Source organism: Schistocerca piceifrons, chromosome 10 (genome assembly GCF_021461385.2).
Source record: "Schistocerca piceifrons isolate TAMUIC-IGC-003096 chromosome 10, iqSchPice1.1, whole genome shotgun sequence".
Lineage (NCBI taxonomy): Eukaryota > Metazoa > Arthropoda > Insecta > Orthoptera > Acrididae > Schistocerca > Schistocerca piceifrons.
Window position 1 is genome coordinate 50,118,702 of NC_060147.1, and position 12,200 is coordinate 50,130,901.

A 12,200-nucleotide genomic window follows, 5' to 3' on the forward strand; every position below is an offset into this window, starting at 1 on the left:
TTTCCTTTTAACTGTACGGTATGTGTTATATTGCATTTAGGAACTTTCGGGTAATTGAACATGTATCAGTAATTACTGATTTCTGTAGTTGTATACATAAGTTTGGATGTAGCTGTATTGCGTTGATGTACTGGTGGATATTGTGTGGTATGACTCCTGTAGTTGATAGTATAATTGGTATAATGTCAACTTTATCCTGATGCCACATGTCCTTGACTTCCTCAGCCAGTTGTATGTATTTTTCAATTTTTTCTCCTGTTTTCTTTTGTATATTTGTTGTATTGGGTATGGATATTTCGGTTAGTTGTGTTAATTTCTTCTTTTTATTGGTGAATATGATGTCAGGTTTATTATGTGGTGTTGTTTTATCTGTTATAACAGTTCTGTTCCAGTATAATTTGTATTCATCATTCTCCAGTATATTTTGTGGTACATACTTGTATGTGGGAACATGTTGTTTTATAAGTTTATGTTGTAAGTCAAGCTGTTGATGTATTATTTTTGCTACATTGTCATGTCTTCTGGGGTATTCTGTATTTGCTAGTATTGTACATCCACTTGTTATGTGATCTACTGTTTCTATTTGTTGTTTGCAAAGTCTGCATTTATCTGTTGTGGTATTGGGGTCTTTAATAATATCCTTGCTGTAATATCTGGTGTATATTGTTTGATCCTGTATTGCAATCATGAATCCTTACGTCTCACTGTATATGTTGCCTTTTCTTAGCCATGTGTTGGATGTGTCTTGATTGATGTGTGGCTGTGTTAGATGATACGGGTGCTTGCCATGTAGTGTTTTCTTTTTCCAATTTGCTTTCTTCGTATCTGTTGATGTTATGTGATCTAAAGGGTTGTAGAAGTGGTTATGAAATTGCAGTGGTGTAGCCGATGTATTTATATGGGTGATTGCTTTGTGTATTTTGCTAGTTTCTGCTCGTTCTAGAAAGAATTTTCTTAAATTGTCTACCTGTCCATAATGTAGGTTTTTGATGTTGATAAATCCCCTTCCTCCTTCCTTTCTGCTTAATGTGAATCTTTCAGTTGCTGAATGTATGTGATGTATTCTATATTTGTGGCATTGTGATCGTGTAAGTGTATTGAGTGCTTCTAGGTCTGTGTTACTCCATTTCACTACTCCAAATGAGTAGGTCAGTATTGGTATAGCGTAAGTATTTATAGCTTTTGTCTTGTTTCTTGCTGTCAATTCTGTTTTCAGTATTTTTGTTAGTCTTTGTCTATATTTTTCTTTTAGTTCTTCTTTAATATTTGTATTATCTATTCCTATTTTTTGTCTGTAGCCTAGATATTTTAGGCATCTGTTTTTTCCATTGCTTCTATGCAGTCGCTGTGGTTACCCATTATGTAATCTTCTTGTTTAGTGTGTTTTCCCTTGACTATGCTATTTTTCTTACATTTGTCTGTTCCAAAAGCCATATTTATATCATTGCTGAATACTTCTGTTATCTTTAGTAATTGGTTGAGTTGTTGATTTGTTGCTGCCAGTAGTTTTAGATCATCCATGTATAGCAAATGTGTGATTTTGTGTGGGTATGTTCCAGTAATATTGTATCCATAATTTGTATTATTTAGCATGTTGGATAGTGGGTTCAGAGCAAGGCAGAACCAGAAAGGACTTAATGGGTCTCCTTGGTATATTCCACACTTAATCTGTATTGGCTGTGATGTGATATTTGAATTTATTTGGATATTAAGTGTGGTTTTCCAGTTTTTCATAACTATGTTTAGGAACTGTATCAATTTAGGATCTACTTTGTATATTTCCAATATCTGTAGTAACCATGAGTGGGGTACACTATCAAAAGCTTTTTGGTAATCAATGTATGCGTAGTGTAGCGACTTTTGTTTAATTTTAGCTTGCTATGTCACCTCTGCATCTATTATCAGTTGGTCTTTACATCCTCGTGCTCCTTTGCCACAGCCTTTTTGTTCTGTGTTGTATTATTATTATTATTATTATTATTATTATTATTATTATTTTCAACAGCCCCGTTTATTGAGATACTCAACTGCAAATTATTTTTGGTGGGAACTTGTAAATTTACACGTCAAAGACAGCGTTGGCAGTCTAATGAGGCCACTGTGTATATTGTACCCAGCATGGTGTGTGATGATGATTACTTTTCTTTCTTCAGATTGGAGCTTTCCCGGTGCAATGGGCTGAGTGGCACTGCCATGGCTTATATTTCACAGCTACCAACTCTGCACACACTAATTCTTCAATGCACTGAGGACTTGGCTAAACTACAGCCAAGCCTTCGACTCATTGTGGAATTGAAGGAGCTACAGTGTCTCGATATATTGAGGAGCGGCAATATCAAAGCTGTGCCATTTGGTGAATTTCCCAACAGGCTATTGAAGCTCAGGTGAGAAGTATTGCTCAGTCTGTTCCTTGTACCACTCCTGTATCGGTGAATTTACGTATCTTGCATACGACTGTATGTGAAAACAGAGCATCGGCTCGTCTCAGAAACGAGGATAACTAATAATTATGAGGTAACTGAATTCTATGGAAAAGTTAGGGAAATCCGAAAGGTTGGTGGGTCTCTGAGACACCACAGCTGGAGTTGAAATGTTTGTTGATGGAAAGAAATGTTCAGAGTCATTTTGTTACTAGTAAAGATTCTGGTTAGAAACAGTCATTTTTGGTTTACTGTAAGGATAGGTGGATGAGAGCATTGAGTTGTAATGTTCATTGCTCAAACCTAGCCATTACTAGTGTGGTCACTGACCAAAGAGGATCTGCATTACTACCCATGGGGTCTTGCACTCCAGGTTATAATACTCCCGCTCTCCATAGAGCCAAACTTAATCAAAATTTAATTCATAAGTTGCAATTATCACATTAAATAAAACAGCTGTAGCAAGTCTTTTAAGTTTAGAGCAGTGAAAGAAACATAAATTTCATGCACTTACCTTGAAGATTCAGGCTGACGGCGATTGTCGATAGTCGTTATCCATCATTCTTCTTTGTTGAGAAAGTTCTGTGCTTATGTTTTGGATTTATTCTATATTTTTGAAGTGGAGTGGGAAATTACACATTCCAAATAATTTCGACATGTTGTTGTTGTTGTTGTTGTTGTTGTTGTGGTCTTCAGTCCTGAGACTGGTTTGATGCAGCTCTCCGTGGCTACTCTATCCTCTGCAAGCCTCTTCATCTCCCAGTACCTGCTGACCCTACATCCTTCTGAATCTGCTTAGTGTATTCATCTCTTGCTCTCCCTCTACGATTTTTACCCTCCACGCTGCCCTCCAATGCTAAATTTGTGATCCCTTGATGCCTCAGAACATCTCCTACCTACCCATCCCTCTTTCTAGCCAAGTTCCGCCACAAACTCCTCTTCTCCCCAATTCTATTCAATACCTCCTCATTAGTTATGTGATCTAATCTTCAGCATTATTCTGTAGCACCACATTTCGAAAGCTTCTATTCTCTTCTTGTCTAAACTATTTATCGTCCACGTTTCACTTCCATACATGGCTACACTCCATACAAATACTTTCAGAAATGACTTCCTGACACTTAAATCAATACTCGATGTTAACAAATTTCTCTTCTTCAGAAACGCTTTCCTTGCCATTGACAGTCTACATTTTATATCCTCTCTACTTCAACCATCGTCAGTTATTTTGCTCCCCAGATAGCAAAACCCCTTTACTACTTTGTCTCATTTCCTAATCTAATTCACTCAGCATCACCCGACTTAATTCGACTACATTCCATTATCCTCGTTTTGCTTTTGTTGATGTTCATCTTATATCCTCCTTTCAGGACACTGTCCATTCCGTTCAACTGCTCTTCCAAGTCCATTGCTGTCTCTGACAGAATTACAATGTCATCGGCGAATCTCAAAGTTTTTATTTCTTGTCCATGGATTTTAATACCTACTCCGAATTTTTATTTTGTTTCCTTTACTGCTTGCTCAATATACAGATTGAATAACATCGGGGAGAGGCTACAACCCTGTCTCACTCCCTTCCCAACCACTGCTTCCCTTTCGTATCCCTCGACTCTTATAACTACCGTCTGGTTTCTGTACAAATTGTAAATAGCCTTTTGCTCCCTGTATTTTACCCCTGCCACCTTCAGAATTTGAAAGAGTATTTCGGTCAACATTGTCAAAAGCTTTCTCTAAGTCTACAAATGCTAGAAATTTAGCTGCATATTTTCTGCATTTATTAGTGATCTTCATTCCCAACAACTGCATATGGTCGCCTTGTGATTAGTTCACTGCTTCTAGATCCTGGCGTCCAGGATTCTATTCCTGGCCTGATCAGAGATTTTCTTCACTCACTGAAGTGTGAGTTGTCCTTATTCTTTCATCTGCTCTTCATCGGACACACAAATAGCTGAAGTAGTGTCAAATATGAGGCCAGGAAAAATAAATCACAACACCCAGAAGGAGTTGTATGACAAGCAAAAGTTGATGGGCATGTTTCTACATCTAAAAAGTTATGTCCGTTCAAATTTCACAGCAGTTGCAGAAGAGTGCTGCGAATAGTGCCACTATTAGGACACGAATCAGGTTTGCTTTAAATATGTGCTGTAACAGTCAGGAGTGTTAGTTACCTTTGAGATTGGCCATGGTGAGTTGATGTTAGTCAAGATCACCTTTAAGGCAGCAAAGACATCATTATCAGCACCTCTCTGAGTTCGAACAAGATCGTGTAATAGGGCTACGAGGAGATGGATGTTCCTTCTCGGTGGCATCAGTGGTCACGAGAATGTACGGTCGCAATAAGACTGGACTCCGGATGGCCACGTGGAACTACAGAGGGGGAAGACCATTGTGTTCGGCATATGGCCCTGGCTGCATCTGCATCTGCTGCAAGAATTTGAGCAGCAGTTGGCATCACACACAGACGCCTGTAGCACACATTTCACTGATCCCAAACCACCACCATTTGAAACTTCAGTGGTGTCAAGCGAGAGCTCGTTGGACGCCAGGCTGGAGGGCTATCCTGTTTTCTGATGAAAGCTGTTTCTTCCTCGATGCAGTGATGCTGTGTGTCGGTTAGAAGGATACAGTCGAGGGCCCTGCAAGCAATCTGTCTGCTTGCGTGGACACACTGGACCTACGCCAGGAGTTATGACGTGAAGTGCAGTTTTCTATGACAGCAGGAATACTCTCGTGGTCATCCCACACACCCTGACTGAATTTCTACATCAATCCTCCGATTCGACCTATTGCGGGGTGTATACCACCTGGGGACAATCGGGAGATCTGAGAAAAACCTGGAATATTTTCATCCAGGAGAAAAGCGGGAGGAAACCTGGGAATTTTTTAAATTCTGGGAACTTTTTAAAATTCCTGGGAACTTTTTAAAATTCCTGGGAACTTTTTTAAATTCCTGGGAATTTTTTAAAATTCCTGGGAATTTTTTCATTGTTTTAGTTTTCAGTTAAATTTTTGTGATTCTGACTGGTAAGAACCAACACTCACAAAGGATATTATTGTATCCCGCTTCTGCAGAATAATACCTGAGCAATAAACGAGAGAAAAGAATACAGAAATAAAAATTAAGTCACAAAGGAAATGCGCCATATACAACAACAAAACACAGTACTCGTACAAGCGTCTGCCAACAACAGCCAAGGGTGTTAAAGGCTTTAGGAAGACTATGCAATGCTTCCTAACAACAAATTGCCTCCGATGAGCGTAACGTGACAGCTGTTTACATTAGATTCGTTTGAGCAGGTTGCAGGTGGGCTCTTGAGCATGCACAGTTGAGTCGCGTATGATTAGTACCTTCTCCTGCTTCTGGCTACAGATGTGTGGCTGGGCGCCACTATCTAATATCGTAGATCCAAGGCTGATGCTCAGAGCAGTCTGAGTTGTAGTGGGGAGGTGGCTAGTCTCCATGTGACATGTGTTTACGTTTAGTGATTTTTGCTGTTTCCCTCTTCATTTGTTGCTGTCACATTAAATGAAAACAAAACTGATTTCTGTGACTGGAGTTATCAAGTGAATTAAAATACGTTCGCATAATTACGGAAGCCTAATATATGGTTATTAGTTTCAGGTTTTATTTGCGCCTTTCTTGAAACAAAGTGTTTAATTTCACACTGCTGACTACTTTCAACCCCCCCTCCCAACTGAGTTTCATTTCCTAAAGTGCCTGGAAATTCTACACTGGTGTATAAAACCATAAACATTCAAAGAATTGATTAGTTTTTCAGTTTCCGAGGAAAACTATACTGTCACTTCACACAGAAAAAGTGTATTTTCACCCAGGAGAAAGTGTATTTTCAACAGGGAAATCCGGGAATTTTTTCCTTGTCCATGTATACACCCTGTATTTGCTGCCATTTGTGAACAGCTCTCCAGGGGGTTTTTTCCAACACGTTAATGCTCATCCACATACCACTGTTGTAATCAGACATGCTCCACAGTGTGCCAAGATATTGCCTTGGAGTGCTCAAACACCATTTCTGTCTCCAATCGAGCAGATACGGGACATAATCGAACGACAGTTTGTGTCAGACAGAAACAGCATTAACTGTTACTGCACTGACTGAGCAAGAGCAATAGACATGGAACTCCATCACACAAATTGACATGCGGCACTTGTACAACACAGTGCATGTGTGTTTGCATTCAACAGTCTAGTGGTTTCACTGGGTATTGATGCACCAGCATTTCATATTTGCAATGACTTATTGCCCTTACATTAACCTGTGATCTTGCAGTGTTAATCACTTAAGTATGTTACCTAGACAAATATAGTCCCAAAATTTTATCACTCAACACTATTTTTTGATGTTGCAATTTTTTTTTCGTCACTGTAGAAGACTACCAATGTGTTAAATGTTAACGTTTTAAGGACTTGATTGGTTAATTTTACAAGACTTGGTCATAAATATCTATAAAATATTTTCTATTGTAGAATATATGTATGGGTGAGATTAAGATATGTGAACACAAAATAAGCAGTCTCGCATATGCGGATGACTTAGTTGTGATGGCAGATTCGATTGAAAGTTTGCAGAGTAATATTTCAGAGCTAGATCAGAAATGTAAGGATTATGGTATGATGATTAACGAAAGTAATGTCTGTGGGAAAGGGATATAAATGGATTGAGTGCCAAATAGGAGGAACAAAGTTAGAACAGGTGGATGGCTTTCAAGTTCTTAGGATGCATATTCTCACAGGATGGCAACATAGTGAAAGAACTGGAAGCGAGGTGTAGCAAAGCTAATGCAGTGAGCGCTCATCTACGATCTATTCTCTTCTGCAAGAAGGCAGTCAGTACCAAGACTAAGTTATCTGTGCACCGTTCAATCTTTTGACCAACTTTGTTGTATGGGAGTGAAAGCTGGGTGGGTTCAGGTTACCTTATCAATAAGGTTGAGGTTATGGATATGAAAGTAGCTAGGATGATTGCAGGTACTAGTAGATGGGAACAATGGCAGGAGGGTGTCCACAATGAGAAAATCAAAGAAAAACTGGGAATGAACTCTATAGATGTAGCAGTCAGGGCGAACAGGCTTAGATGATGGGGTCACATTACACACATGGGAGAAGCAAGGTTACCCAAGAGACTCATGGGTTCAGCAGTAGAGGGTAGGAGGAGTCGGGGTAGACCAAGGAGAAGGTACCTGGATTCGGTTAAGAATGATTTTGAAGTAATAGGCTTAACATCAGAAGAGGCACCAATTTAGCACTGAATAGGGGACCATGGAGGAATTTTATAAGGGGGACTGTGCTCCAGACTGAACGCTGCCTTTTGTATTAAATCCCGACGCAATTTCTGTGTTTAATCGTCAATGTCAAGGTCCAAGGGATACAGTAAAGCTGCAGTGGTGCATCAGAATCTAATACTGGTCTCCCAGGAAACGCTAATAGCAATGGAAAATCCAGGATGGAATGTAACAATATTACGAACAGGACATTTGTTAATCTCCATTTAGCAGAGATGCTGAGTCGCAGATAGGCCCATCAGAAAGACTCTCACAAATAATGTTTTCAGTCAGTAAGGCCTTCATCTACAATATGTGCACATGCATGCACAAACAGACCACACATGCCCGAATGCAGTCTCGGGCAACTGAAACCGCACTGCGAGCAGCACCAGTGCGTGATGGGAATGGTGACTGTGTGGAGATAAGGAGGAAGCTGGGGCGGGGAGGGGAGGGATGGTATGGTAGAGGTGGCGGACAGTGAAGTACTGCAGGTTAGATGGTGGGCAGGGGAGGGGGTGAAAGAAGTAGAGGGAAAGGAGAGAAGTAAGCAGACTGGGTGTGATGGTGGAATGACGGCTGTGTAGTGTTGGAAAGGGAACAGGGAAGGGGCTGGATGGGTGAGGACAATGAGTAATGACGGTTGAGGCCAGGAACATTACAGGAATGTAGGATGTATTGCAGGGAAAGTTCCCACCTGCGCAATTCAGAAAAGCTGATGTTGGTGGGAAGGATGAAGGATGTCATGTTTGGCAGCATGTTCAGCAACAGGCTGGTCCACTTGTACCTCAGCCACAGTTTGTCGGTGGCCATTCGTGCAGACAGCTTGTTGGTTGTCATGCCTATATAGAACGCAGCACAGTGGTTGCAGGGCCATGCGAGGGAGCTGCACGGTCTAAGGCACTTGTCACAGTCTGCGCGGCTCCTCTGTTGGAGCTTCGAGTCCTCCCTTGGGCATGGTTTTGTGTGTGTTGTCCTTAGTTGTAAGTTAGTTTAAGTTAAATTAAGTAGTGCATAAGCTTAGGGACCGATAACCTCAGTGGTCCCATAAGACTTTACCACGAATTTCCACCACAATGGTTGCAGCTTAGCTTGTAGATCACATGCTGGCCACTGTGGCCGAGCAGTTCTAGGTGCTACAGTCTGGAACTGTGCTGCTGCTACGATCGCAGGTTCGAATCCTGCCTCAGGCATGTATGTGTCTGGTGTCCTTAGGTTAGCTAGGTTTAAGTAGTTCTAAGTCTAGGGGACTGATGACCTCAGATATTAAGTCCCATTGTGCTTAGAGCTATTTGAGCCATTTTTTAAATCAATTCTTTTTTGATTTCTTCACATTTTTATGGAGCTATTTTGTCTTAGCTTCCCTGCATATCCTATTTATCTCAATCCTCAGCAACTTGTGTTCCTGAGTCTCCCGAAACATTTTTGTACTTCCTTCTTTCATTGAACAATTGAAGTATTTCTTCTGTGTCCCATGGTTTCTTTGCAGTTACCTTCTTTGTACCTATGTTTTACTTCCCAACTTCTGTTATCACCATTTTCAGAGATGTCCATTCCCCTTCAACTGTACTGCTTACTGAGCTATTCCTTATTGCTGTATAGCCTTAGAGAACTTCAAGCATATCTCGTCATTCCTTAGTACTTCTGTATCCCACTTCTTTGCTTATTGATTCTTCCTGACTAATGTTTTAAACTTCAGCCTACTCTCCATCACTATTATGTTGTGATCTGAGTCTATATCTGCTCCTGGGTACGCCTTACAATCCAGTATCCGATTTCGGAATCTCTGTCTGACCATGATGTAATCTAACGGAAAACTTCCCATATCATCCAGCCCTTGCCAAGTATACCTCCTCCTCTTTTGATTCTTGAACAGAGTATTCACTATCACTAGGTGAAGTTTATTACAGAACTCAATTAATCTTTATCCTGTCTCATTCCTTGTCCAAAGCCCATACATTTCTGTAACCTTTTCTTCTACTCCTTCCCCTAAAAATGCATTCCAGTCCCCCATGACAAGTAGATTTTTATCTCCCTTTACATACTGTATTACCAATTAAATAGCCACATACACTTTCTCTATCTCTTCAGCTTCAGCTTGTGACATCGGCATGTGTACCTGAACTATCGTTTTCAGTATTGGTTTCCTGTCGACTCTGATAAGAATAACCCTATCACTGAACTGTTCACAGTAACACTTTCTTCCTATTCATAACGAATCCTACTCCTGTTTCCCGCTGTTGATATTACCCTGTACTCATCTGACCAGAACTCCTTGTCTTCTTTCCACTTCACTTCACTAACCCCTACTATATCTAGATTGAGCCTCTGCATTTCCCTTTCAGTTTTCTAGTTTCCCTACCACATTCAAGCTTCTGACATTCCACACCCCAACTCGTAGAACATTATCCTTACATTGATTGTTCAATATTTTTCTTGTGGTAACCTCCCCCTTGGCAGTCTCCTCCCAGAGATCCAAATGGGGGACTATTCTGGAATCTTTTGCCAATGGAGAGAACGTCATGGCACGTCAGTTACAGGCCACAGGTCCTGTGGATACACATTACGTGTCTTTAATGCAGTGGTTTCCATTGCCTTCTGCATCCTCCTGCCGTTGATCTTTGTTGACTCTTCTGCCTTCAAGGGCAATTTCCCACCCCAAGGACAAGAGTGCCCTGAACCTCTGTCCGCTCCTCTGCCCTCTTTGACAAGGCCGTTGGCAGAATGGGGTGATTCCTTATGCCGGAAGTCTTCAGACCCCAATGCTGATTATTAACACCAACCATACCTCCACTTCGACAGCTGCCACCCATTCCGTACCAAAAAGTCCCATCTGTCCCATCTGTACAGCCTAGCCACCCGTGGTCGTCGCATCTGCAGTGACGAGCTGCTCGGTATATATCAACAGTCTCACTGCAGCCTTCACAGACCGTAATTATCCTCCCAAACCTTGCACACACACACACACACACACACACACACACACACACACATTTTTCAGCATTAATTATGTTGTGCACACGCATTCCATTTAATGAAATGTTTTGCTCCTATGATTGTATACTTTCTGACTTATCATTTTTCAGCATTAATTATGTTGTGCACACGCACGAGCACGTGCAACATAATTAATGCTGAAAAATGATAAGTCAGAAAGTATACGATCATAGGAGCAAAACATTCCATTAAATGTAAACAACCCATTTGCGAGACAAGTGTGAATGTTTATTTAGGAGCCACCACTGACGTCATTTATTGTGATGTTTTACTGGTGCACACAAAAATCAGCCTCTAATGTGATGTATGTGACTGCTAACAGAACAAGAGGATTAAGTAACCCTTTTCATATACCTCCTTCTGTTAGTGACAAACTAAAATGGCTTGGCAGCAGTGATATGCTTGTTCAAGTGTGTGCCTAATCAGTATCAAAAGAAGCATGAACCAAAATATAAGGAAACAATTGCTACATCACAATCACAGAGTTAAAGGGATTGTATTGTCACAACAAAGGGAGTTGTGAGGTATTACATCTTCCAGTTACACTGATCAGCTGATGTTCTTATTTGGTATGTCAAACTAAGCATTTATGCAGAACTCTATCGGCTGTGTATGCTTCTGAAGTTCAGACCTGTTCAATGTAAAGTTTATTGTTGATGAGAATTTACTTCCCTCGATTCCAAATAAACCGATAAATTTCCTCGGTATCCCATTTACATCACAGCAGTGAGGATTTCAGTGTATCTGGTGTGTGGCATTATAAGAAATCGGATTATAAGAAACAGTGCATGATGAATTGCAGAAATACAAGTGTCAGTGTGACATCCTTTTTTCTCCATCCACAGGGAACTACGTGTGACATATGAGAGTGAAAATGATTTCACTGAGCTGCAATGTAAAATGCCGAATCTCAAGATCTCCAACACTGCCTGGCTGACAGAGGATGATTTCCCAAAAGACGAAGATGCAGATTACTGTCACCGTGACGGATGATTTATAATCCTTGTTCACAATTTGGTTGCATTACCTGTAATTATGCCCGTGAAGTCTCTGTGTCCTCCTCCTGTTGTTCTCTGACTATTAATGGACATAACAAACATTCGTTAAATAAACAGCAGAACATTGCAGCAACTGGGTATTCAATCTGTTCATATTTATTAAAACCCAATGTTTCCTCTTTTGGATTAGTTTTGTAATATCAAGGAGCTTCAATATTCAATTGAGACCTGTAAGCAGCACCAAATAACAAAATAACAAAGAGTTCACTTCTTTACACCATTCTGACATACACCGAAGTGCCAAGTAGTGGGTTCCCCCCGGCTGACACCTAACATATAGTGAATGTACATTTTAATTAAATGAATCACACACCTAGTTACAATTTGTCTTACATAGCTCTGACCGTTTAAGGCTAGACCATTTAAGGCTTTTGTGCAATACCTCTTTATAGACAAAAGGCTTTTGTGCAATACCTCTTTAAAGACACACGAAATACACCTATCA

At 40.5% G+C, this 12,200-nt stretch overlaps 1 protein-coding gene across 1 annotated transcript in view; it reads left to right on the top strand.

Moving 5' to 3' along the window:
• Positions 1–11,828, top strand: part of LOC124719002 — a 146,196-nt gene extending 134,368 nt beyond the window's left edge. Inside the window, exons 7-8 of the mRNA XM_047244673.1 lie at positions 2,154–2,384; positions 11,543–11,828. Coding sequence (XP_047100629.1) covers positions 2,154–2,384; positions 11,543–11,690 — 379 coding nt within the window. The 3' untranslated portion in view covers positions 11,691–11,828. The remainder of the gene's footprint in view (positions 1–2,153; positions 2,385–11,542) is intronic.
• Positions 11,829–12,200: the final 372 nt, after the last annotated feature.